Raw genomic sequence first — 27,026 nt, 5'->3', positions numbered from 1 at the left:
TAGAAGCACTATTTATGGAAAAAGAAAGAGCTGTTGCTCGTTATGAAACACTGCTTTAAGAACTTAATTTGACTGTAAAGCTTAATTTTCCGTACAGATCAAATATATGCTTTAATCGGGATCCGGGTAGCATACTGGAGTTTGGGATGCCGGCATTTGGAATCCCGACACTGGTCAGAAGACTGACGCCGGGATCCCGACATCGATCACAATGCCGGCGCCGGAATCCCGATTGTCGGCATCCCGATAGTACGTATACCAGGGAGGAATAGAGTTAAACTTTGGAGAGGTGGGGTTTAGGTTTGGGCTGCGGGTACGGAGATTTAGGGCTAGAAGGGGCAGAGTGGGAGGGTTAGAATACTTGCCTACATTGTGTCGGGATTCTGCGCATGAGGCTGTCGCTGTTAGTCTTCTGACCGCCGGTATCCAAAGCGTTTAAAAAATAAGAAATTGTGATACGCACTGGACATTTGACAGTTAATAATGAATACAGTAAAAGGTTGCTTTGTAATGGCGAGCATGATTATTAGCTATTGGAAATTGTGGAAAACCATGTGTTCTGGTTATTAATCTACCACCTGTTGATAAAAACATAGTCTAAACTATTCCTTTTATGATTCTGAAGCCAGTTATCAAATACAGGTCTACCCTGGGGCATGGATGACTGTATGATTAACATTGATGTATTTATGTATGTATTGTTTTACTGCAACACTTTGATATAGTGGAAATTGAATGAGCAACATCCAGGGTAGAATAGAGGTCATGTGAAACGTATTGAAGAATATATGAAGCCTAATTAAAAGTGGGAGCACTTAGGGCCTGATACAGAGGTGGACGCAAATGTAGCTGTGACTACGTCTCTCTGTGCAGCACCACTGAGAATTTCTATTAATGCAGCAGCCAATGCACTTCCTGCTGAGACACCCAACGGCTGCATCTCTGATCGGCTGCCTGCGTACAAAGACGCACCATCATAGTTGCCCACCAGCTGCATCTCTAATCCACTGCTTGCGTACTAAGACGTACCATCGGAGACGGCCACTGTCTGCATCTCTAATCCACTGCTTGCGTACTAAGACGTACCATCGGAGACGGCCACCGTCTGCATCTCTATACTGCTGCTTGTGTACTAAGGCGTACCATCGGAGACGGCCACCGTCTGCATCTCTATACTGCTGCTTGTGTACTAAGACGTACCATTGGAGATGGCCACCGTCTGCATCTCTATACTGCTGCTTGTGTACTAAGACGTACCATCGGAGACGGCCACCGTCTGCATCTCTATACTGCTGCTTGTGTACTAAGACGTACCATTGGAGATGGCCACCGTCTGCATCTCTATACTGCTGCTTGTGTACTAAGACGTACCATTGGAGATGGCCACCGTCTGCATCTCTATACTGCTGCTTGTGTACTAAGACGTACCATCGGAGACGGCCACCGTCTGCATCTCTATACTGCTGCTTGTGTACTAAGACGTACCATCGGAGACGCCCACCGTTGGCATTTCTAATCTGCTGCTTGTGTACCAAGACGTACCATTGGAGATGGCTACCATCTGCATCTCTGCTTGCGTACTAAGACGTACCATCGGAGTAGCCCACCTCCTGCATCTATAGTAACGCTGCATGCGCACTAAGACGCACCATCTGACTTTATATTCGCCCTATGGTTGCTCAAATCGTCCGGCAGAACGTGGCGCTGGTGCCAGTGCAATTGCTTCTTTGGACACAGTTGCCGATCACGACACATTCTAACACACCCAGATCTAACATGCCACCGTGCTTTTGCCTCCAGTAACACACAACAAAATTTCCTTTCTCTGCGCCCAAATTCATTCTGCGTTCGCCGGTGGTAACTATCGGGATACATTCGCAGAATGAAAACATTGACCACTTGTGTCCAACATCAACGCTGTGTCCCCCACTGAATCAGACTCTGTCTCTGTAATGTTTACGTTCTGTAGGGGAATACAATTTAAATGGTGCAGAAATGCTTGGCTGTTCTAGAGAAAAAGACCTGAGGGTTTTTCTGAATGCAAAGCAGTAATATTAGGCAGTGGCTGTAAAGAAATCAGGAATATTTACATGCTTGAGACAATCCACTTCGAGTAGAAAATGCCTTTTTATTCACTGTATATTTACAAAATAATTTAAAGACACTAGGCAATGCATATGTACTGTAATATGTGTAAAGAAATATTCTCATTTATTTATATAGCACCACCATAATAATACAAAGCATTGTACAAAGAATATTCTCCTTTCCCATCAATAACTGCCCTGCTGAAGCTTACAGCATAAATTCCCTAACACCCCAGCCCTTGGATCTATTTACTCTGCAGCCAAACAACCTACAGTACTAGTATGTCTTTGGGAAGTTGGTTGGAAGGGTAGCAATTGATTTACCGACAGTCATAATCCCGACACCCATTGACCTTCAAAATACTGACATGGTCAAAATGCCGACATGCGTTTTTAAGGAATTTTTGCCCCAAAACATCCCAGTAGACCAGGAGGGGGAATATAATAGTGTGCAGAGTGCAGTGAGGCACCGTGCCCGAAGTGCGAGCCATGCGTGGGGACTGCGGTACACTTAGATGGTGTCCATGTTGACCCATTTCAAATGTCGGTATTCTGACTATGTCGGCATAATGAATGTCGGTATTTTGACCGTGCCTGTATTTTGACTGTAGGCCAATGGCTGTCAGGATTATGGGGGTCATTCCGACCCGATCGCACGTGCAATTGGGTCAGAACTGCGCATGCGCGGCGGGCGCATTGCGCAGGCACGTTGTTGCCCGGCGGCAGCGACTCCACGAACGAAAAAAGCTGTTGCAGCAGCGACTGCAAGAAGTTTGACAGGAGGAAGGTGGATCCGGGCGGCAACTCATCGTTTTTGGGGAGTGGTGAGTCCAACGCAGTCGTGTCCAGGCATTTGGAGGGTGGATGTCTGACGCCAATTCCGGGACCTGCATCGCTGGAACTATCGCACAGGGTAAGTAACTCTTACCCTGGTCTTCTTTTACAGGAATCTTTTTTAGCATAGCAGGGCTTGCCAAGCGTTCGCAGCCCTGCTATGCAGAAATACACTCCTCCATAGGCGGTGTCTAGTTGATCGCATTAGCAGCAAAAAGTTGCTACGTGCGATCAACTCGGAATGACCCCCTATGTCCGTCGGTATTATGTCCGTCGTTAAAAATCATACTGAACCCGGTTGGAAATGACACACAGTGCCCTGGTCAGGAATTTAACTTATGAACCCAGTGCAGCGAGCTACAGAGCTAACCACTGTGCCACTTTGCTGCTTAAATTTGTGATAAGTGCTGACAAGGAATGTGATAAGGAATCTGATATATATAACTGCTTTTTTTGACTAAACACTTTAAGAAAATTACCATCACCTTCACCAGCATGTATTCTAAAATGTCTGGTAAATGTCCTGAAATCTCGTAGACCCGTAGGCAGGACTAGCCACAGATGCCTAGCCCTGCCTACGGGAGGACTATTCTTGATAGTTATTCCTTGCACATATCCACAGTTTCATTATCATCACTGGAAGCTCCTGTTTAATATAGACTGCTTGTGGGCTTAAGAACAGTGGCGGGCTATAATGGTGTCCGAGCTTACCGGAGGTGCTGGAAGATCTCGGGTTCTTTTAAAGCAGCAGTCATTTCCAAAGCAAAACCATGCCTTGAAATTGACTGGTGCTTTAAAAAAAGTTTGGCCAGTTTCCCGCACCTCCAGCAAACTCGGACGCCATTACATCCTGTCGCTGATGTTTGAACGTTATTTGAACTTCTCCAGAGTCCTATGGCACTGTGCTTTACACTATTCCTGCATGGGAATCTGAAGCTTGTACCTGAGTGCAGGTCATGGGATCCCAATCCATGTAGCTCTTAATGAACAGTTGTTGTGTGCATGATTCTTGCAGAGGCATTTTGAGACTCAGTAATGATGATTACTTTTCCATGCTACACAGTTGTGTGCGGTTGTGGAGAGTGGCCCAGCACTTTGCTGCCAAGCTTTTGTGCCCCCTAGACATTTCCGCTTTGCAATAACAGCAGTTACAGGTGACCAGGATGGCTTTATTAAAGCAGACATATGCACTGACTTGTTCAATGTGGCACTCTATGGCAGTGTTACGTGGAAAGTCACTAAGCTCTTCAGTCTGACACACTCTACTCCTAATGGTTGAGTTTAGAGATTACCTGGTAGTATGCTTTATTTTATGCACCAATTAGCAATGGGTGCTGGTGAAATGGCCAAACACAAAAATTAGAAACGGTGTCCATATACAGTAGGCCATATAGTGCAGATGATCTTGCAATGTCATTTATGTACATATGCCCATTGATGTCACTATAAAGGCCCGTACACACTGGCCGATATATCGGCCGTTCTCTTGAACAGCCGATATATCGTGGGTCCGTCGGCCAGAGTGTACGGCTGATACGTCTGTATCGCGTCGGCCCCACAGCACAGCCGACGGCCACTATATCTACCGATATATTGGCGCGTCGCTGTGTGTGTACGGCGGTCGACCGACCGGCCGTATACATGCTGCGGCGGCCGGCGGTGATTACATGCCCGCCCAGTTCATGACGTCAGTCCCTGACGGATCGGGCAGTGTGTATGCACAGCACACTGCCCGATCCGTCCATAGATATATCTGCAGATCAATTGATCTGCAGATATATCTTTCCAGTGTTTACCCACCTTTAGTTTAAACAGTCATGGTTTGTAAACTGAGCTTTTTTGGACCACCCAGAGGTTGACTAATGTATCTAAAATCTAGCAGCCAGGATGAAAGTGTAGGAACCAGACCACCGCTCCCCTCCCCTCCCCCAAAAATAACTGAACCCCTCCCCCACCCCCACCCAGCCACATACTTGAGCAGCTTCCCCCCATGCAAACCAACCCCCACGGCCACATAACTAAGGGCGTACCCCCAGGAAAACTACCCCTCTGCAGCCACCCCTTGGGCAAAAAATCCCCCCCATGGCCACTTCAACGCTCCATCCAAAGCCATAATACCCAGCCATGCATAGACCCTCTTACCGGAGAGCTCTGTGCAGCCGGAGTTTGGAGACAGTAGACAGCGTAGGCTGGGACGGACAGGCACAGCAGTCAGCGCAGGCCGGGACGGACACTCAGCACATGCACTCCTGTGCATGAAATTGTTGCTGCAATACAGGAACGTCTCCAAAAATCTCCGCTAGGGCTGACCTGGATCTGCTTCCTCCCTCCCTGTATAATCTGGTTGACAGGAAAAAAACTGTAGGGGCATGGTGACCTGGCCTCAGGATTTGTCGAGCCCTGCGGTGACCTGGCCCCAGGATTTGTCCAGCCCTGCATGTTTTGTTTAGCTGTGGAATGTTTTTTTTTTATTTGAAGTGCACATGAAATAAAATATTTAGTCACATTTTTTTTTCTCATTGTATAAATTCAGGGCAAAATAAAAGCATTGCTCCATATCAGGAAATGTACTTCTTAGTTTGGTTGTTCTTTAGTAAAAACTGAAAATACGGTAAACAGTATACTATTTTAATCTACTTAAAATAATAAGAGCATTGTCCTTCTACTGCTGTGTCTTCTGGTGATTAATTACCACTTCTGCTCCTTCTTTCCCTTCAGATTTGGCAGAACACAGAGAATGCAATGCTTGAGATGGTTTTTGTATCCATTATACAGCTCTTCGTGTTTAACACAAATGTCTGGTGGAACAGTGGTCTCGATACAGGCATTAGACTTCTACTGGTAAGTCTAATCTGAAACTGCTATGCGAGATGTAATATATGTTTTTCATTCTGAATTTACATTGATTTTGCTATGGAAATGGTCAGTACTGATAGAAAGAGAAAACACTTAATGCTTGTTTCTGCTGCGGGGTACACTGGGCTCCACAAGGATAGACATAGGGGGTGTAGAGTAGGATCTTGATCCTATGCACCAACAGGCTGGAAAGCTTTGACTGTTCCCAGAATGCATAGCGCCGCCTCCTCTATAACCCCGCCTCCCTGCACAGGAGCTCAGTTTTGTAGTTGGTGCCGCAGACAGCAGGCACTTAACAGAGGCAGCCCTAATAAGAGCTTTTTTGAAGAAAAAGTGAAGACTACAAGGGCAGCAGCGGTGTGTAAATGTCAGAGATATTCACTGCTGCAGCTCCAGCTCTCCCCAGCGGCGCTGTACACTCCCGAGCCCTGGTTGCTGGGTAACTACAGCAGGAGGTTCCGATTTTCTTCATGGTCAGGCACACACGACGGCGGCTCTCCGGGATCGCGTGGCCGCGCTTCGGGAGGTGGTGAGTGGGTCCCGTACTTTATCGCGATCCGGCGCGGTCAGTGGGAGGCGGGCCGTGCGCGCTGGCGGTGGACACTGTGGCGATCCCACAAGATCACCAGGGCATGGGCGCAGGTCAGGTTTTCTCTCTAAACCATTTTAAATGTAGCCCACAGTACCCGGTGGTTTTGCCAGCAGGGGGATAAGGCTTAGACCTGAAGCCCCTCCCCCAGCCCCAGGGAGCCATTTCCCGCAAATGTTCCCGCCCTGGAGCTGCATATCTGTCTCTCCCTTACTCCCTGTCAGTGTCTGGGCGCCATTTCTCTCAGCTTCACTGTTCCTGGGACGACTTGGGCAAATCCTCCTGTGTAAGGCCTCCTGGTTGTCAGTGCTGTGACTTTACATGACACTTAAGTATTCTACCTGCCTTTTAGACAGTGATAGTTAAGAAAGAGTGCATTTAGTCAGGGTTTTCTAGTACAATTACCCTGTGATATACATCCAGTTCTTACTGTGCAGTGTTATATCTATTGACTACATAGCTATATATAAGCTAGTCCAGTGCAATATTATAGTTAGTAATAACCTCTGCATTGTACAAACTGTGACTATCTGTGTGTGCATAAGCTCGTTGAGTGGTGTCCATTTCGTGTCTCTCACTCAACTTGCTATCCCTATATTCTATAACCTGAGGGGATTGGTGCGTCAGGTTTTATATTTATATAGGATTTTCACAAAGATATACTTTAATACGTATTTTTCTCTGTGATTTTAGTCACCATATCTCTTCTTTATCTCTGCTAGTGCTGACTACACTGCGCAGGGGTTTGGGTACGAGGTATTGTGCTGCTGCCAATTGTACTGTGTTACCTGATACTGCAAGTTACCTCATGTCTGCTTCTGAGGGTAACGGTTCTGGGGCTGATCACACTGCCGGTGTTGCTGAAGCCACAGATCCCTATGAGGAGAATATAGCAGCTGTGGGCTCTGGTTCTGGGGCTCCTTGCCCCCCAGTGGGACTGTGGCAACGGAGGTACATAATAACCCACTGTGGGCCGCTTTTTCCACGCTTCTACATACGCTAGATAATAAACTAACACCCCCTATGGGACCCCCTATGCCGGTACAACCGTATGTGGTCCTTGCAGCTAACCCGCCGTGGGCGGACGATTTATCTGCTCAATTGAAGAAGTTCAACCAGTCCCTGACTACTAAAAAGTCTGACCCTCGCTCGCCCAAGCCCAAGGCAGAGCCGAAACTAGGGGGGGACTAGGGGGGCATGTGACCCGGGCGCGGGATTTGATAGGGCGCTGGGATCAGCTGCGTCTGACACATCAGAGAATCTAGTGAAGATAAATGGGATTTGTAGTCATGTGTGCTACTGCTTAGACTTTATGCAGTAGCATAGAGACTACAAATCCCATGAGGCATTGCAGAAAGATGGCCACCGCTGCTGGAGCTAGGGAGTCAGGGTAACGTCTAGTTTCCCTTCCTCAGCGGCAAGCCGAAAAAGTATACCGCCCGCCCCCGCCCGCCCTAGCTACGAATGTGGTCAGCTGCTGACCTTTTTCTGGCCCCACACAGCATTGCATTCAGCCCGCTGACAGCACAGTGATGGATGGAAGCAGGACAGCGAGATGACCGGAGGTAAAACACACACACACACACACACACACACACACACACACACACACACACACACATACTCAACTGTGACTGGTGTTAACCCCTGCAGCTCATTTAAACTAGTTTACTTAAGCTTACATGCAGTATATTGCCCTAATCTATAATGCTGAGACTGCTCATTTTCACCACTGTGACAGCTACAGATATACAGATATATATATGTGTGTGTGTGTGTGTGTGTGTGTGTGTGTGTGTGTGTGTGTGTGTGTATGTGGCTGTGTACATATATATATATATATATATATATATATATATATACATAGCATGTGTGTATTACTGGTTTCTGCTGGTCTGAGGGATATCTGTTTTGAATTTGTTTGTTTCTTATTTTTTTATTTTTATTTTATTTTTCTATTTTATTATATATATATATATATATATATATATATATATATTTGTTATTATTTTATTTATTTATTTATTTTGGGGGGGGGGGCGCTAAATTTCTGTCTTGCTGTTAGTCCTAGTTTCGGCCCTGCCCAAGGGGTCCTCTAAGCGAGCTCTTATCTCCTCACAATCCACTGCTGTCACTGACACCTCGTCTGATGAAGACGGCACTTACACTCACCCCACAGATTCTGACACAGATACTGCTGATGGGGAGGGTAGTTCACATGTGGATGTTCCTGATCTTTTGGAGGCTATTAAGTTGATTTTACAGATTACGGATGATCCCGAGCCATCCGTCCCTCCTAAGAAACCAGATAGGTTCAAGCGTCAGAAGGTGGTTAAACAAGTTTTACCTCACTCTGACCACCTAGTGGATATACCTCAGGAACCCTGGGAAAACCCGGGTAAGAAGTTTGTGCCTCAAAAGAAGATGCTGGCTCGCTATCCCCTCGCACCAGAGCTGTCTAAAAATTGGGAAACGCCTCCTCCATTAGATTCACATGTGGCTAGGATGGTGGTTTCTTCAGCTCTACCTCTCACTACCGTCGCGTCTCTAAAAGAGCCTACGGATAAACATGTGGAAGGTTGTCTGAAAGCGATTTACACTCTCACGGGTGCTGCACAAAGGCCCACTATTGCAGCAACATGGGCTGCAGAGGCTATTGAAGCACGGGCCTTGGATTTAGAAGCTGAAATCTCTTCTGACCATGCTAGACAATGCTAGTCATATATTGTCACAGCTTCTCGCTATATTAAAGAGGCGGCTTCTGATGCCAGTATCCTAGCAGCCAAGGCCTCTACTACGTCAGTCCTGGCTTGCCGGATATTGTGGCTGAGATCCTGGTCTGTGGATCTGGACTCTAGAAAAACCCTGGAGGTACTCCCTTTCAAGGGAGATATTCTGTTTGGGGAGGACTTAAATAAGATAGTGGCTGACTTGGCTACTGCCAAAACGGCCTGTCTGCCAAGTACCACTCCTTCTGTGTCGAAGGCTAAAGGTACTTCCTTCCGCCCCTTTCGTCCTTCATGTAAAGCAAAAGGTCAGGTGTACAACAAGCAGACCCGCACTTCCAAACCTGGTAAGCCAAAGCCCAAAAGAGCATGGTGCACCTGGGAGCGCTATTGGACACTCACAACCAGAGGTTGTTCTTGTCTCAGGAGAAAGTCCTGAAGCTTCAGGACAGGATTCGTTGCTTCCTTTCTCGTCCGCAAGTGTCGATACATTCGGCGATGCAGGTGCTGGGCCTCATGGTCTCAGCATTCGACATGGTGGAGTATGCTCAATTCCATTCTCGCCCCCTCCAGAGGTTAATTCTAGCCAAGTGGGAAGGCATGCCTTACCGGATCAGGTCTCACATGATCTCATTGACTCCGGAGGTTTGTCTGTCGCTGCTCTGGTGGCTCCAGGACCAACAATTGTGCAGGGGCCGTCCCTTCTGGATATCCAACTGGGTCCTGTTGACGACGGATGCCAGTATAAGAGGTTGGGGTGCGGTGCTGGAGCAACACTCCCTTCAGGGTCGGTGGACCAAGGAGGAGTCCCTCCTCTCAATCAACATTCTGGAGTTGCGGGCGGTCTTCAATGCATTGAACCTGGCCCAGCATTTAATTCAGAATCGTCCTGTTCAAGTACAGTCGGACAACGCCACCACAGTGGCTTACATAAATCATCAAGGCGGCACTCGAAGCCGTTTGGCAATGAAGGAAGTCTCACGGATTCTACATTGGGCGGAACGCCATCTACCGGCCATATCGGCAATATTCATTCCGGGAGTCCAGAATTGGGAAGCGGACTTTCTCAGTCGTCAGGACGTACATGCCGGCGAGTGGGGCCTCCATCCAGAAGTGTTTCAACTCCTAGTGGAAAAGTGGGGCCTTCCAGACGTAGATCTGATGGCATCTCGACACAATCACAAGGTTCCGGTCCTCGGAGCAAGGACAAGGGATCCTCAAGCAGCATTCGTGGATGCGCTGGCGGTGCTGTGGAGGTTTCGGCTGCCGTACGTGTTCCCTCCGGTGTCACTCCTGCCCAGGGTAATTCGGAAGTTCAAGCAAGAAAAAGGAATTCTGCTCCTCATAGCTCCAGCGTGGCCCAGACGGCACTGGTTCTCAGACCTGCAGGGCCTATCGTCAGAGCGTCCAATTCTACTTCTACAACGCCCAGACCTCCTCGTTCAGGGCCCCTGTGTCTACCAGGACCTAGCCCGGCTGTCTTTGACGGCGTGGCTCTTGAAGCTTCCGTCTTAAGGACTAAAGGGTTTTCTGAGGCGGTCATTCAAACTATGTTGCGGGCCCGGAAACCGGCTTCGGCTCAGATTTACTATAGGGTCTGGCATTCTTACTTTGTTTGGTGCGCATCTAACAATTATGACGCTTCCAAGTTTAGTATAGCCAAGTTGTTGGCTTTTCTTCAGCAGGGCCTGGACTTAGGCCTGCGTCTGGCCTCCCTCAAGGTTCAAATATCTGCCTTGTCGGTGTGGTTTCAGAGAAAGATTGCGACCTTACCTGATGTGCATACCTTTACTCAGGGTGTGTTGCGTATCCAACCTCCCTATGTCCCGCCTGTGGCACCTTGGGACTTGTCAGTGGTATTGGAGGCGTTACAAGAGTCTCCGTTTGAACCTCTTGGTTCAGCTGATCTTAAGTGGCTTTCCCTTAAGGTGGTGTTTCTGCTGGCTTTTGCTTCAGCTAGAAGAGTGTCGGATTTGGGTGCCTTGTCCTGTAGTTCCCCATATCTGATATTTCACCGTGACCGGGCGGTTCTTAGGAGTCGTCCCGGATATTTACCTAAGGTGGTTTCTTCGTTCCACCTTAGCCAGGAGATTGTGGTTCCGGCACTTGTTTCTCCTGATCTGTCTCCCAAAGAGCGGTCTTTGGATGTGGTACGGGCTCTCCGTATCTATGTGAAGAGAACTGCTTCTATTAGAAAATCTGATTCTCTCTTTGTGCTGTTTGGATTTCACAAACGGGGCTGGCCTGCTCACAAGCAAACTTTGGCCAGATGGATTAGAATGGTGATTGCACATGCTTATGTGAGGGCTGGTCTCTCGGCTCCTGCTCACATTACGGCCCATTCTACTCGGTCTGTTGGACCTTCTTGGGCGGCCCGCCGTGGTGCGACCCTTGAACAATTGTGCAAGGCGGCTACGTGGTCCTCTGTGAACACGTTCATAAGGTTCTATGCCTTTGATACTGCCGCTTCCCAGGATGCTTCCAAGGGACACAGGGTTCTTGTCCCCTCCCATAAGGAACTGCTTTAGGACATCCCCTATGTCTATCCTTGTGGAGCCCAGTGTACCCCGCAGCAGAAAACGAGTTTTATGTTAAGAGCTTACCTTTGTTAAAACTCTTTCTGCAAGGTACACTGGGCTCCACAAGGCGCCCACCCTGACGCACTTAGCTTCTTTGGGTTGGTATGGCATTAGCCGCTGACACTTCTCCTGTCGTGAGAGTGTGGTGTATGTGGCTACTAACCGTTGTCGTCTCTTTTCCTGCTACTGCATTGGGATGGTTAACTAAAAACTGAGCTCCTGTGCAGCGAGGCGGGGTTATAGAGGAGGCGGCGCTATTCATTCTGGGAACAGTCAAAGCTTTTGAGCCTGTTGGTGCCTCGGATCAAGATCCTACTCTACACCCCCTATGTCTATCCTTGTGGAGCCAAGTGTACCTCGCAGAAAGAGTTTTAACAAAGGTAAGTTCTTACCATAAATTCGTTTTTTATTGGCTTTTCCAGTTCCACTGTAAAGCCAAGGTATAAAATGATTTATGTAAAATGGAGTATGATCTCTGTAATATGTATCTCCGTCAAAGGGTAAGGTTATATTGGGTTCGGTATGATTTACCGCCGCCCTGGATGCCGAATTTCAGTATCCCGGCATCGCCATTCCGAGTGGTAGAATGCCGTCAAGGGGCAGCGCAACAAAGTCCCTTGTGGGCACGCTGCATTGCCACTTTGTGGGTTCTGTTGCGAACTACACTCGTCATAGGCTCTATTCTCCCTCTGTGGGTGTCATGGACACCCATAGAGGGGGAATCACCTACCTTGCTGGTATACCGGCAGCAGTATGGTGTGACAGCCGGGATCCCAACGAGCGGTATCCTAACCATATATCGTTACATTGCTAATGTCAGCTGGCCAAGTCTAGGAATTGTATAAATCAGCTGTTCTCAGTCTCCAGAACTCAAATCCCCCCAACTGGTCATGTATTCTGCATTTCTTTAATCATGCCCAGGTGAGCTAAATTATTTTGCTGCGTCAGTAATTAGTGGGTGTACTTGAGGACTGGAGTTGATAATCACTGGTGTAAATCATTCCTGTCTAGTGCTCTCCCATCTCTAATATATTGATGATGTATTAGAAAAGACTGGACAAATACTGTGTTTATAGACTTGCAACGGAAGTATGAAGAATGATGCATGCATTGTAGCTTATTTATCGCTAAAAGTCAGTCATTTGGAATGTGGTAAAGATTTTTCTGCTGCGGGGTACACTGGGCTCCACAGGGAATGACATTGGGGTGTAGAGTAGGATCTTGATCCGAGGCACCAACAGGCTAAAAGCTTTGACTGTTCCCAGAATGCATAGCGCCGCCTCCTCTATAACCCTGCCTCCGTGCACCTGAGCTCAGTTTTGTAGTTGGTGACATGAAGTGCAGGCATACAACAGGGGGGCTGCTCCAGCAGCCCTGAGAAGAGCTTTTAAAGTGAAAAATGAAGACTTCAAGGGCTGCAGCAGAGACACTGTGTTAGATGTCTGTCAGACATCTCCTGCTGCAGCTCCATCACCTCCCCCAGCGGCGCTGTACACTCCCGTGCCCTGGTTGGCCTTTCTACAACAGGGCCTGGACTTGGGCCTTCATCTGGCCTCCATCAAGGTTCATATTTCTACCTTGTCGGTTTGGTTCCAGAGAAAAATTGCAACGTTACCTGATGTACATACATTCCCTCAGGGTGTGTTGCGGATTCAACCTCCCTATGTCCCGCCTGTGGCCCCTTGGGACTTGTCGGTGGTTTTGGATGCGTTGCAAGGGTCTCCGTTTGAGCCTCTTGAATCTGCAGACCTTAAGTGGCTTTCTCTTAAGGTGTTGTTTCTGCTGGCTATTGCCTCTGCTAGACAGGTGTTGGATTTGGGTGCCTTGATCGAGCGGTTCTTAGAACACATCCCGGGTATTTGCCTAATGTGGTGTCTACTTTCCACCTTAATCAGGAGATTGTGGTTCCGGCCTTTGCCTCTCCTGAATTGTCTTCGAAAGAGCGGTCTTTGGATGTGGTACGGGCTCTCCGTATCTACGTGAAGAGAACTGCCTCCATCAGGAAGTCGGATTCTCTATTTGTTCTGTTTGGTTTTCACAAACGTGGCTGGCCTGCTCACAAGCAGACCCTAGCCAGATGGATTAGAATGGTGATTGCACATGCTTATGTACAGGCTGGCCTTCCAGCTGCTGCTACCATAAAGGCCCATTCTACTCGGTCGGTTGGACCTTCTTGGGCGGCCCGCCGTGGTGCGACCCTTGAACAATTGTGCAAGGCAGCTACGTGGTCCTCAGTGAACATGTTCATAAGGTTCTATGCCTTTGATACTTCCGCCTCCCAGGATGCTTCCTTTGGACACCGGGTTCTTGTGACCGCTACAGTGCGTCCCCTCCCATAAGGAACTGCTTTAGGACATTCCCAATGTCATTCCCTGTGGATCCCAGTGTACCCCGCAGCAGAAAACAAGATTTATGGTAAGAACTTACTGTTGTTAAATCTCTTTCTGCGAGGTACACTGTGCTCCACAGGGCGCCCACCCTGATGCACTTAGCTTCTTTGGGTTGGCATGGCATTAGCCGCTGACACTTTCTCCTGTCGTGAGAGTGTGGTGTATGTGTCTACTAACAGTTGTCGTCTATTTTGCCTGCTACTGCATTGAACTGGTTAACAATAACTGAGCTCCTGTGCACGGAGGCGGGGTTATAGAGGAGGCGGCGCTATGCATTCTGGGAACAGGCAAAGCTTTTAGCCTGTTGGTGCCTCGGATCAAGATCCTACTCTACACCCCAATGTCATTCCCTGTGGAGCCCAGTGTACCTCGCAGAAAGAGATTTAACAGCGGTAAGTTCTTACCATAAATCTTGTTTTCTTCTTCGTCCACTAGGGGGCACAGGGATAAACGCTGGGTATAGGAAGGCTCCAAGTTACAGAATGGATTCTTCTAAGTAACTATGTGGCATCCCTTGGATGCCTGCATAGTTACTTCTCCGCCCAGTCCCGGCGGCTGCAGCACCCGCGACTGGGTTGGTGACTTCCGCAGCGGTTCTCTATGCAGCCGCACACTCCCGGAGCCTGTAGCCACCACTGGGGACTCGAGGGTAAGTTGACTGGCTCCAGGGAGTCGCGACGAGGCGGTGATCCATCCCGTGGGTGGAAGAGCGCAGGTGCAGTGCAAGGCCATGTTGCTGCGCTTTGTCACTAGACCACCAGGGCATTAGCACAGGCACAATAGCTGCATCCCTGGGGTCCTGTCACGTGAAGGGGAGGGAGTCCTTGCCTGTAGCTCCACTCCCCCCCCCTCACCCATGGGGCTTGCATTTACAATGTATTCTGCCTGCCTGGGGGCTGTCTCCTCCTCCTCAATTCCCCTCCCTCAGGACGCTGGGCAGCCATTTTCAGCACATTACTGATCCAATTTGAGAAGGAGAGGATCCCACAGCTCTTATGTCTCCATTTCCTCGCTCCTGCAGCCTGGTTCTTCGCTGCTACTTGGTGGCTGCGTTGTTCAGTATAATTTATTGCCTCCACACCGTTTTACTGTGCATTGAGAGTTTACTGTGTGCATGTAGAGTGTGTGTCTGTAATTCGCCACTCGCTAATAGGAACAATCTATTGCATTGACATTCAATTACTATATATCTTACCCCATTTATATAGGGAAGGTTGGTTTCCTCATTTGCACTGTTGGTATTCTACTGTTATTTTAATTTCAGTGTGGTGACTGTCTTGTATTCTGCTAACATTTCTGCCAGAAACAAGGCTAGCAAGGAGGTCACTCCTTCACAGTCTCTTACTTGCAGGGTCTGTGTCACTATTATTTCTCCCCAGGACCTAGATAATGATGGCTTATGTGTCCGCTGCTTCACCTCATCTTAGAATGTGACACCGGTACAACCGACACCCTTTCCTGAACCGGTTTGGGCGTTGACGTTGACACAGGTAATGTTTAAGCTAGTTGATCACCTGACGGCTCCGCCTCCTGCTCCACTACTAGCTGCGGCCAGCGAGGGCCCTGCGGGGGGGGCCACTTCTTTCCAACCTCAGATGCCTCCGATTGAGCCACCTTGGATTCTGTCTTTTACGCACTCGGTACAGGGCTTAACACAGATGTCAGCTTCTGTTCAACAGTTCTTAGAATGGGACAGGCCTGCTAGGCGTAGGTTACCGGCCCGTGATAGTTCTACTTCATTGGCCCAGTCTGATCCTGAGTCGGTGTCGGACCCGGAGGACACTTGGTCGGCAAATTCCGACCATGAGTCGTCTTCGGTTACAGAAGAGTCTATGTCTCTGACCAATTGTTGAGGCTTTGGTTCGAGCAGTCATGTCAGTACTGTCAAAGTCGAAAAATATTACAGAGCACACAGCACGTATAAAATACACACACATGCCCACTGCGCGTGCACTTGTTCCGCCGTGCGTGCACATATCCGCAATTTGCGTATGGTCGCTCCCGCGGTCCTGCACGTGGTATGGGTATTTACGGCGGAGTTTGTGAACGCATGGAGGGCTATCAAAACATTACATATTTAATCCAAATAGTGCACATTGTACACATAGTCCCCCTGCACCACATCAGCAAGTATCAACAGTTTAAATGATTCCAGAACGGAGGGATTCACCTTTGCATGATAGGAGGGGACAGACTAAGGTTATTAGGTGGTGTCTGGTATCCAGCTGTAGGGTATTTAAGGGTAACATTCCGGTGTTGGTTTGAGGAAGAATGCATGTTCCTGCGTATAGTTATGTGCAGAAGGAGAATATAGATCTAAACTGTATTTACTGTATATTATGTATGCGGCGGGAACCCAGAGGAGACCACCCACAAGAGCAGTTGAGAAAGACATCGCCCACCTTTTCAAATCAACCTATGACCTCTCCTGTACTGTAAAGATGCATCCCTGTGTCCAATGGACAAAGGGATTACAGTATCCATTGTATTGATTTTGGAAGTATTGTATAAAAAGCCTGTTGCTGCCTGGCCGGATACACAAGACTCTCAACGTTATCTACCTGATAGCGGAGGACCGGACCGGGAAGCGCATGCGAATATTCTCACGTATGTACATTGACTGTAGCCATTTACTCTGTTGTATTGTAGTGCATAATTTGTATTGTTAACCCCCTTTCAGAAATATTACTCTGTGGTGTCGGAACCCAGTGATTAACTACAAATCGGTGTTGTGCCCTCTTTTCCCTGCTAAGGTTTAAAGTGTATTACATTGCCTAACTGTATAAGGTTTTAAAGTGTATTAATTGAGTGTGTACGCGCTGCGTGTACTTTGTACCCCCAGCGCGGCGTTTGTACGCAGAGTCCGTACACGGTACGGGACTCATTACGCAAATAGCGTAAAAGGTACGTAGAGTGCATATTAAGTTTAGCGGCCGTAGCGGCTCCATGATAAAAGTGTGTTTAAAGGTATAGCTTTATGGTTTAAGATAATATCGACATTATCAATTGGGGGCATCGTCCGGTTTTTCCACATACCCGCAGCCTAGCAGGTTAAAGCAGACTTTATCTATCAGCAAAGGGCGGACAGGTATCCTACGTAAACCTTTTCCTGGCCGCAGGATATACTGGAAACCCTATTTTATTGCTGATTAGATGGCGTCTGCTCTGCATGGTTTGTAAGGATGCTGGTGGGACCCGTAGAGTAAATACGCAAAGCTATTTAAAAAGTCTGTGAATATCTGTTTGGCGCCAAATGCGCACACAACACAAGCGTACACCTGTACTCTGTATACCTGCTCACATTGTTGCCATAAGTACTGATTACTAGATTCATTTAGACCTGTGCGGAGAAATTTGTTGCTATTTAGTTAAAATATAGAATAAATATTAAGGAAGTAAACTTAAAACACAAACACAGTCTGGCCTAGTTAAAAAGGTTTATACAGAAAGAAACTGTGTTGTGTTAAGTGAGCGATTATAGGTAATATCGCTTACATTTATAGAAGTGTGGGATTTGTGCTACTGCGGACGTACGGTGTTTGTACACGTGTCTCGGACAAAGGACGGGACTGCGTACACAACGTAAAGACATACACACGGTCGCGTGTTTACGCAACGTGCGTAGGGGTACGACCGCTAAGTACAAATTACACAATAGCATCGTTTAGTTTAGGGGCGGGACAGTAGCCACGCTACATTAGCACAAATTGCTCGGTTTCCAAGATTTAGTTTAAATAAAACCTTTTTTACTGTATTGCCTCTGGTAGTAAAGCTGTTTATCTGAATGAAAGATAATTTTCTGTACAGAAAAACCAAAGTGTATTTGAATGAGCGAACGTGAGTGAGCAAACGTAACAGAGAACGTAGTGGACCCAGGGAATTCGGGATCCCGTCGAGTGGTACATCAAGTGAGTGGAGACTTGGTGGCGTGAGGCAGCTGACTCACGTTAATATAGATTTCTCTAACGTCCTAAGTGGATGCTGGGGACTCCGTAAGGACCATGGGGAATAGCGGCTCCGCAGGAGACTGGGCACAAAAGTAAAAGCTTTAGGACAACCTGGTGTGCACTGGCTCCTCCCCCTATGACCCTCCTCCAAGCCTCAGTTAGATTTTTGTGCCCGAACGAGAAGGGTGCACACTAGGTGGCTCTCCTCAGCTGCTTAGTGAAAAGTTAGTTTTAGGTTTTTTATTTTCAGTGAGACCTGCTGGCAACAGGCTCACTGCACCGAGGGACTAAGGGGAGAAGAAGCGAACTCACCTGCGTGCAGAGTGGATTGGGCTTCTTAGGCTACTGGACATTAGCTCCAGAGGGACGATCACAGGCCCAGCCATGGATGGGTCCCAGAGCCGCGCCGCCGGCCCCCTTACAGAGCCAGAAGACTGAAGAGGTCCGGGAAATCGGCGGCAGAAGACGTCCTGTCTTCAATAAGGTAGCGCACAGCACCGCAGCTGTGCGCCATTGCTCTCAGCACACTTCACACTCCGGTCACTGAGGGTGCAGGGCGCTGGGGGGGGGGCGCCCTGAGACGCAATAAAAACACCTTAGATGGCTAAAAATACATCACATATAGCTCCTGGGCTATATGGATGCATTTAACCCCTGCCAGTTTTTCATTAAAAAAGCGGGAGAAAGGACGCCGAGAAGGGGGCGGAGCCTATCTCCTCAGCACACAAGCGCCATTTTCCCTCACAGCTCCGTTGGAGGGAAGCTCCCTGGCTCTCCCCTGCAGTCCTGCACTACAGAAACAGGGTAAAACAAGAGAGGGGGGGGCACTAAATTTGGCAGATTAATAATACAGCAGCTATATAAGGGAAAAACACTTATATAAGGTTATCCCTGTATATATATAGCGCTCTGGTGTGTGCTGGCAAACTCTCCCTCTGTCTCCCCAAAGGGCTAGTGGGGTCCTGTCCTCTATCAGAGCATTCCCTGTGTGTGTGCTGTGTGTCGGTACGTTGTGTCGACATGTATGAGGAGGAAAATGGTATGGAGGCGGAGCAATTGCCTGTAATAGTGATGTCACCCCCTAGGGAGTCGACACCTGACTGGATGGTCGTATGGAAGGAATTACGTGATAGCGTCAGCACTTTACAAAAGACTGTTGACGACATGAGACAGCCGGAAAAACAGTTAATACCTGTCCAGGCGTCTCAAACACCGTCAGGGGCTCTAAAGCGCCCGTTACCTCAGATGGTCGACACAGACCCAGACACGGACACTGACTCCAGTGTCGACGGTGAGGAAACAAACGTATTTTCCAGTAGGGCCACACGTTACATGATCACGGCAATGAAGGAGGTTTTGAACATTTCTGATACTACAAGTACCACAAAAAGGGGTATTATGTGGGGTGTGAAAAAACTACCCGTAGTTTTTCCTGAATCAGATGAATTAAATGAGGTGTGTGATGAAGCGTGGGTTTCCCCCGATAAAAAACTGCTAATTTCTAAAAAATTATTGGCATTATACCCTTTCCCGCCAGAGGTTAGGGCGCGTTGGGAAACACCCCCTAGGGTAGATAAGGTGCTCACACGCTTATCAAAACAAGTGGCGTTACCGTCTCCGGATACGGCCGCCCTCAAGGAGCCAGCTGATAGAAAGCTGGAAAATATCCTAAAAAGTATATACACACATACTGGTGTTATACTGAGACCAGCAATCGCCTCAGCCTGGATGTGCAGTGCTGGGGTGGCTTGGTCGGATTCCCTGACTGAAAATATTGATACCCTGGACAGGGACAGTATATTATTGACTATAGAGCATTTAAAGGATGCATTTCTATATATGCGAGATGCACAGAGGGATATTTGCACTCTGGCATCAAGAGTAAGTGCGCTGTCCATTTCTGCCAGAAGAGGGTTATGGACGCGACAGTGGTCAGGTGATGCGGATTCCAAACGGCATATGGAAGTATTGCCGTATAAAGGGGAGGAGTTATTTGGGGTCGGTCTATCGGACCTGGTGGCCACGGCAACGGCTGGGAAATCCACCTTTTTACCCCAGGTCACCTCTCAGCAGAAAAAGACACCGTCTTTTCAGGCTCAATCCTTTCGTCCCCATAAGGGCAAGCGGGCAAAAGGCCACTCATATCTGCCCCGGGGCAGAGGTAGGGGAAAAAGACTGCAGCAGGCAGCCTCTTCCCAGGAACAGAAGCCCTCCCCCGCTTCTGCCAAGTCCTCAGCATGACGCTGGGGCCTTACAAGCGGACTCAGGTACGGTGGGGGGTCGTCTCAAGAATTTCAGCGCGCAGTGGGCTCACTCGCAAGTGGACCCCTGGATCCTGCAGGTAGTATCTCAGGGGTACAAATTGGAATTCGAGACGTCTCCCCCTCGCCGGTTCCTGAAGTCTGCTTTACCAACGTCTCCCTCCGACAGGGAGGCGGTATTGGAAGCCATTCACAAGCTGTATTCCCAGCAGGTGATAATCAAGGTACCCCTCCTACAACAGGGAAAGGGGTATTATTCCACGCTGTTTGTGGTACCGAAGCCGGACGGCTCGGTGAGACCTATTTTAAATCTGAAATCCTTGAACACTTACATACAAAGGTTCAAATTCAAGATGGAGTCACTCAGAGCAGTGATAGCGAACCTGGAAGAAGGGGACTATATGGTGTCTCTGGACATCAAGGATGCTTACCTCCATGTCCCAATTTGCCCTTCTCACCAAGGGTACCTCAGGTTTGTGGTACAGAACTGTCACTATCCGTTTCAGACGCTGCCGTTTGGATTGTCCACGGCACCCCGGGTCTTTACCAAGGTAATGGCCGAAATGATGATTCTTCTTCGAAGAAAAGGCGTCTTAATTATCCCTTACTTGGACGATCTCCTGATAAGGGCAAGGTCCAGGGAACAGTTAGAGGTCGGAGTAGCACTATCTCAAGTAGTGCTACGACAGCACGGGTGGATTCTAAATATTCCAAAATCGCAGCTGATTCCGACGACACGTCTGCTGTTCCTAGGGATGATTCTGGACACAGTCCAGAAAAAGGTGTTTCTCCAGGAGGAGAAAGCCAGGGAGTTATCCGAGCTAGTCAGGAACCTCCTAAAACCAGGCCAAGTGTCAGTGCATCAATGCACAAGGGTCCTGGGAAAAATGGTGGCTTCTTACGAAGCGATTCCAATCGGCAGATTCCACGCAATAACTTTTCAGTGGGATCTGCTGGACAAATGGTCCGGATCGCATCTTCAGATGCATCAGCGGATAACCCTGTCTCCAAGGACAAGGGTGTCTCTCCTGTGGTGGTTGCAGAGTGCTCATCTTCTAGAGGGCTGCAGATTCGGCATTCAGGACTGGGTCCTGGTGACCACGGATGCCAGCCTGAGAGGCTGGGGAGCAGTCACACAGGGAAGAAATTTCCAGGGCTTGTGGTCAAGCCTGGAGACATCACTTCACATAAATATCCTGGAGCTAAGAGCCATCTACAATGCTCTGAGCCTAGCAAGACCTCTGCTTCAAGGTCAGCCGGTGCTGATCCAGTCGGACAACATCACGGCAGTCGCCCACGTAAACAGACAGGGCGGCACAAGAAGCAGGAGGGCAATGACAGAAGTTGCAAGGATTCTTCGCTGGGCAGAAAATCATGTGATAGCACTGTCAGCAGTGTTCATTCCGGGTGTGGACAACTGGGAAGCAGACTTCCTCAGCAGACACGACCTCCACCCGGGGGAGTGGGTGTTATGAGCCACGGCTGTGGCTCATTCCTGTTTTGCATTTTTGTTATGTATTTTATGTTATACTTATGTTTATGTTCCCCGTGGGTGTCATGGGGTGCTCGGAACTCACCCTTAAGGAGGGGATACTGTTATGAACCACAGGTAGTGGTTCATTTCTATTTTATGTTTATTTAGTTGTCTTGCATGCCAGGATTTCCCATTGCTCTGTTTTAGATTACTCTTGTCTGCTGCCGCTGGTGAGTCTGTGCAATTGCAGCTTGTTCCCATGTGTTCAGCCTCATCTGGCTGCTAATTGCATCTTGTCAGCTTGGAGTCCTGCAATAGGCCAGCTGCACTGGATTATTAATTAGGCCTCTCTGTTATATGCTGGCTGATTGCAGTTCGCAGATGCTGGTGATATTTCTGGGTTTTCAGTCTGCTTGGTTCCTGCTAGTTCCTGAGCTTCCTGAATGCTGAATCTGTTTGCTGAAAGTGTTTCCAGTCCTGCTGTATCCGGTCGTTCCTGTTCTCAGTTGTCCTGTACTCGGAAGTCGTCATCTGTTCCTGGAGTCCTGACTGAGCACCTTTGAACATCCAGTGGTGTTCGTGAGTCACGGCGTAGCCGTGTGTTGCGGCTTGGGCCGCTTAATTATTTATCTTTTATTATTTGTGGTCCGGAGCTTTTGCGGAGGATTCCGCTCCCACAGATCCACTCTGGTATCCAGCGGTGCTGGGTAGGAGTACGGACTAGTGGATTTTGGTTGTCCTTTTCCCTGGCGGGTTACCGCACATACCTCAGGTTTAGTCAGTTAGCTTGTAGCCCCTGGCCTGGTTGTTTAGTCAGAGGGCCCCTTGTTATCACCCTGTCTCGGATTTCCCTTTGTCTCCCATTAAGACCCGAGGGGGCATCGGAGTTGGGCAGACATAATCCGCCCTTCAAACGCGGCTGCCATGGGCTCAAGCAACCATAGTCTCGCAGGGGATTTCTGACCACACGGGCGAGACAACGGAGTTAGGGCGCCAGGGGCTATTCCCTTTCCATTCCCCTTTCCCAGCATTACGTCCTGGTGCTCTGGACTCGCTTCATAACATCTCCCTTGTTCTGAGCACCAGGAACCTAACAGTGGGGACTTCACCCAGAAGTCTTCCACATGATTGTGAACCGTTGGGAAAAACCAAAGGTGGACATGATGGCGTCCCGCCTCAACAAAAAACTAGACAGATATTGCGCCAGGTCAAGGGACCCTCAGGCAATAGCTGTGGACGCTCTGGTAACACCATGGGTGTACCAGTCAGTGTATGTGTTCCCTCCTCTGCCTCTCATACCCAAGGTACTGAGGATCATAAGAAGGAGAGGAGTAAGGACTATACTCGTGGCTCCGGATTGGCCAAGAAGGACTTGGTACCCGGAACTTCAAGAGATGCTCACAGAGGACCCGTGGCCTCTACCTCTAAGAAAGGACCTGCTCCAGCAGGGACCCTGTCTCTTCCAAGACTTACCGCGGCTGCGTTTGACGGCATGGCGGTTGAACGTCGGATCCTGAAGGAAAAAGGCATTCCGGATGAAGTCATCCCTACCCTGATCAAAGCCAGGAAGGATGTAACCGTACAACATTATCACCGTATTTGGCGTAAATATGTTGCGTGGTGCGAGGCCAGGAAGGCCCCTACAGAGGAATTTCAACTGGGTCGTTTCCTGCATTTCCTACAAACAGGACTGTCTATGGGCCTAAAATTAGGGTCCATTAAGGTTCAGATTTCGGCCCTGTCGATTTTCTTCCAAAAAGAACTGGCTTCAGTTCCTGAAGTACAGACGTTTGTCAAGGGGGTACTGCATATACAACCTCCTTTTGTGCCTCCAGTGGCACCTTGGGATCTAAATGTAGTTTTGGGATTCCTAAAATCACATTGGTTTGAACCACTTTCCACTGTGGGCTTAAAATATCTCACATGGAAGGTGGTAATGCTGTTAGCCCTGGCTTCAGCCAGGCGTGTCTCAGAATTGGCGGCTTTATCCTATAAAAGCCCTTACCTAATTTTTCATACGGACAGGGCAGAATTGAGGACTCGTCCTCAATTTCTCCCTAAGGTGGTTTCAGCATTTCACTTGAACCAGCCTATTGTGGTGCCTGCGGCTACTAGGGACTTGGAGGACTCCAAGTTGCTGGACGTAGTCAGGGCCCTGAAAATATATGTTTCCACGACGGCTGGAGTCAGAAAATCTGACACGCTATTTATCCTGTATGCACCCAACAAGCTGGGTGCTCCTGCTTCTAAGCAGACTATTGCTCGCTGGATTTGTAGTACAATTCAGCTTGCACATTCTGTGGCAGGCCTGCCACAGCCAAAATCTGTAAATGCCCATTCCACAAGGAAGGTGGGCTCATCTTGGGCGGCTGCCCGAGGGGTCTCGGCTTTACAACTTTGCCGAGCAGCTACTTGGTCAGGGGCAAACACGTTTGCTAAATTCTACAAATTTGATACCCTGGCTGAGGAGGACCTGGAGTTCTCTCATTCGGTGCTGCAGAGTCATCCGCACTCTCCCGCCCGTTTGGGAGCTTTGGTATAATCCCCATGGTCCTTTCGGAGTCCCCAGCATCCACTTAGGACGTTAGAGAAAATAAGAATTTACTTACCGATAATTGTATTTCTCATAGTCCGTAGTGGATGCTGGGCGCCCATCCCAAGTGCGGATTGTCTGCAATACTTGTACATAGTTATTGTTACAAAAAAGGGTTATTATTGTTGTGAGCCATCTTTTCAGAGGCTCCTCTGTTATCATGCTGTTAACTGGGTTCAGATCACAGGTTGTACGGTGTGATTGGTGTGGCTGGTATGAGTCTTACCCGGGATTCAATATCCTTCCTTATTGTGTACGCTCGTCCGGGCACAGTATCCTAACTGAGGCTTGGAGGAGGGTCATAGGGGGAGGAGCCAGTGCACACCAGGTTGTCCTAAAGCTTTTACTTTTGTGCCCAGTCTCCTGCGGAGCCGCTATTCCCCATGGTCCTTACGGAGTCCCCAGCATCCACTACGGACTATGAGAAATAGAATTATCGGTAAGTAAATTCTTATTTTAAGTACAAAGGAGCAAGGTAGGCAATTGTGTTAGAGTACCGCGGCCCAGGGGGTTAGCGAAGGTTTACCCATTTAGTTTTTTTTTTTATACGCTCCGGCTGAGGTCTCGCAGCCTGAAAATCGATTCCAGTGGTCGTACGGCAGATAAGTAACAAGTACCTATACGCTGTGCGATTGGACCGCACGTTCCTGGGTGCAATATTTAGCGCAACGTGATACCCTTTTTACGAGCTTTGCGTAATATCGCGGTATCATTAGCGCTGTATATAGCATATGCAAGCGTGATTTGTGTATAATAAAGGTTTAGGGAGTTTTCGCTGGTCTCTCTCTGGAAATCTCCAACAGCCTATATTTACTGGAAAGGGTAAGTTATTCCCAGAAACTTCCAGTAAATAGAGGCACGGAATAGGGCCCTAAGTTGGGTACATTGCCTTCGCTATCGACAGTGTATGGTAGTACTGGCCAACGTGGGCGGTGAGCGGGTGAAGAGCGCTCGGAGAACTTTCACCGTTGCCTTATATTGAGTATTTTGTTTTTTTGTGGGATTAGCCGAAAGGACAATAACTGCAAAATATGGGGGCCAGTTGCTCAAGTAAGGGACGTTCAACTAGGGTTCAGGTTGACATACCGCGGCCCAGGGGGTCAGCGAGGTTCATAATGTGTGAGAAGTATAGACCACACACAGAAGTTTTGTGCAATGAATGGGAACGTATGACTGCGGGAGATAGGGAACCATTCTCTAAGGTAGGCAGTTTTGAACCAGAGGTATTGCAGAATTTAAGGATTAGGATATGTCTGATAAAATCCCGAAAACAAAGGGTCAGGCACACAGATTGTTTAAATTTATGGCAGCAAGAGGGCGATATGCAAAGAGAATTAGCTCACGCAGCAGGTTCCAAACCTAGCAGGAAAATGATGGCAACCGCACCACCACCACCACCGTATATTGAAGGGGAGAAAGTGGCTACAGACAATGGCATATTGGTATCCGATAAGAGTATAGTTGATAAATGTACTAACGCTAACCCTTGCAAGTTGTATCCCATTTTAAACTTTCCTCAGGACTGCGAGCAAGAAGATGAGGCCAGCACGATATCTGCACTCTCTCTAGCAGCCACCATACAGAATACTCAGGTGGGTACGGCCCAACCAGTAAGAGCAGTAGTAAGGCCCCCTAGCGGAGGGATAAGTGAGGTCGTGTCCACAGGTAAGTACGGTACCATACATTATGCAGAGACAATAGCACCTCAGATTGTGGAGTCAACTCAGAATGACGTAATTGAATTAAATCCTGTCAGGGTGATCGCAGTCCCCAATGGGAAGACTGACGCTCAGGGAGTTACTCCCATCAGGAACATTGCTATGCATTGTCCCTGGTCCCGGACAGAATTGAGGGCAATTATGTCAGAATTTCCCAATCCCAGAAAGGATCTAGTCGCATGCCAGAGGTTCATTAAAGAGTTAGGTAACGCCACCGAACCAACAAACAAAGATTGGCGAACAGTGCTAAGGGTATGTTTACCTTCCAATATTGACCCCGCGAAATTCATTACTGATTGTAAATTAGACGCAGAAGTACCTCTCACTGATGAGTACACTCAGGAGAATGTACGACAAATCAATCTACAATTAGGAGTATATTTCCCTACTGTTGTCAAATGGAATAAACTCTTTTCCATAAGACAAAAAGAAGGTGAAATGGCATCTGAATATTTCCATCGAGCACTGCAGGAAATGGCTAGATACACTGGGATCGAGGACATTAAGGACAATGTACATCACAGGGAGGTAGCGGTGTCAGTATTAATGGACGGGTTAAAAGAGACATTAAGAACAAGGGTACAAACCACTCTTCCTAACTGGAGAGGTATCTCGGTGGTTGCATTAAGAGAGTCCGCTATCGAGCACGATCAGAACATCATTAAGCACAGGGAGTCACAGGGGGATAAGCTGATGACAGTAAGTATAAATGCTCTTACAACAAAACCGCATCAGCCAAAACCCCAGACCCCTGATGGTAAGTCACGTGTAGTAGTATGCTATAACTGTCAGAAGGAAGGACATTTTGCACGGAATTGTAGGTATAAAAACACACATAAGGTATACCGACCCCCTAGACCAGGATATGAACCACACTATAATACACATAATTGGGATCAGGGATTGCATAGGAGAAGTTATGAGCCACATGCAGGGGAAACAAGGAGGTACCCACCTAGGAGGGACTGGCAG

General features: G+C 48.3%; 1 protein-coding gene across 2 annotated transcripts in view; it reads left to right on the top strand.

The window, feature by feature from the left end:
• PCNX4 (pecanex 4) overlaps positions 1–27,026 on the top strand; it is a 241,290-nt gene that overhangs the window by 129,760 nt on the left and 84,504 nt on the right. For both annotated transcript variants that reach the window (XM_063947762.1, XM_063947761.1), the window contains one exon: positions 5,640–5,762. In XM_063947762.1, coding sequence (XP_063803832.1) covers positions 5,640–5,762 — 123 coding nt within the window. The remainder of the gene's footprint in view (positions 1–5,639; positions 5,763–27,026) is intronic.

Source organism: Pseudophryne corroboree, chromosome 12, assembly GCF_028390025.1.
Source record: "Pseudophryne corroboree isolate aPseCor3 chromosome 12, aPseCor3.hap2, whole genome shotgun sequence".
NCBI lineage: Eukaryota > Metazoa > Chordata > Amphibia > Anura > Myobatrachidae > Pseudophryne > Pseudophryne corroboree.
The sequence above is the reverse complement of the archived record's forward strand: the minus strand, read 5'-3'. Positions and strand labels throughout refer to the sequence as shown.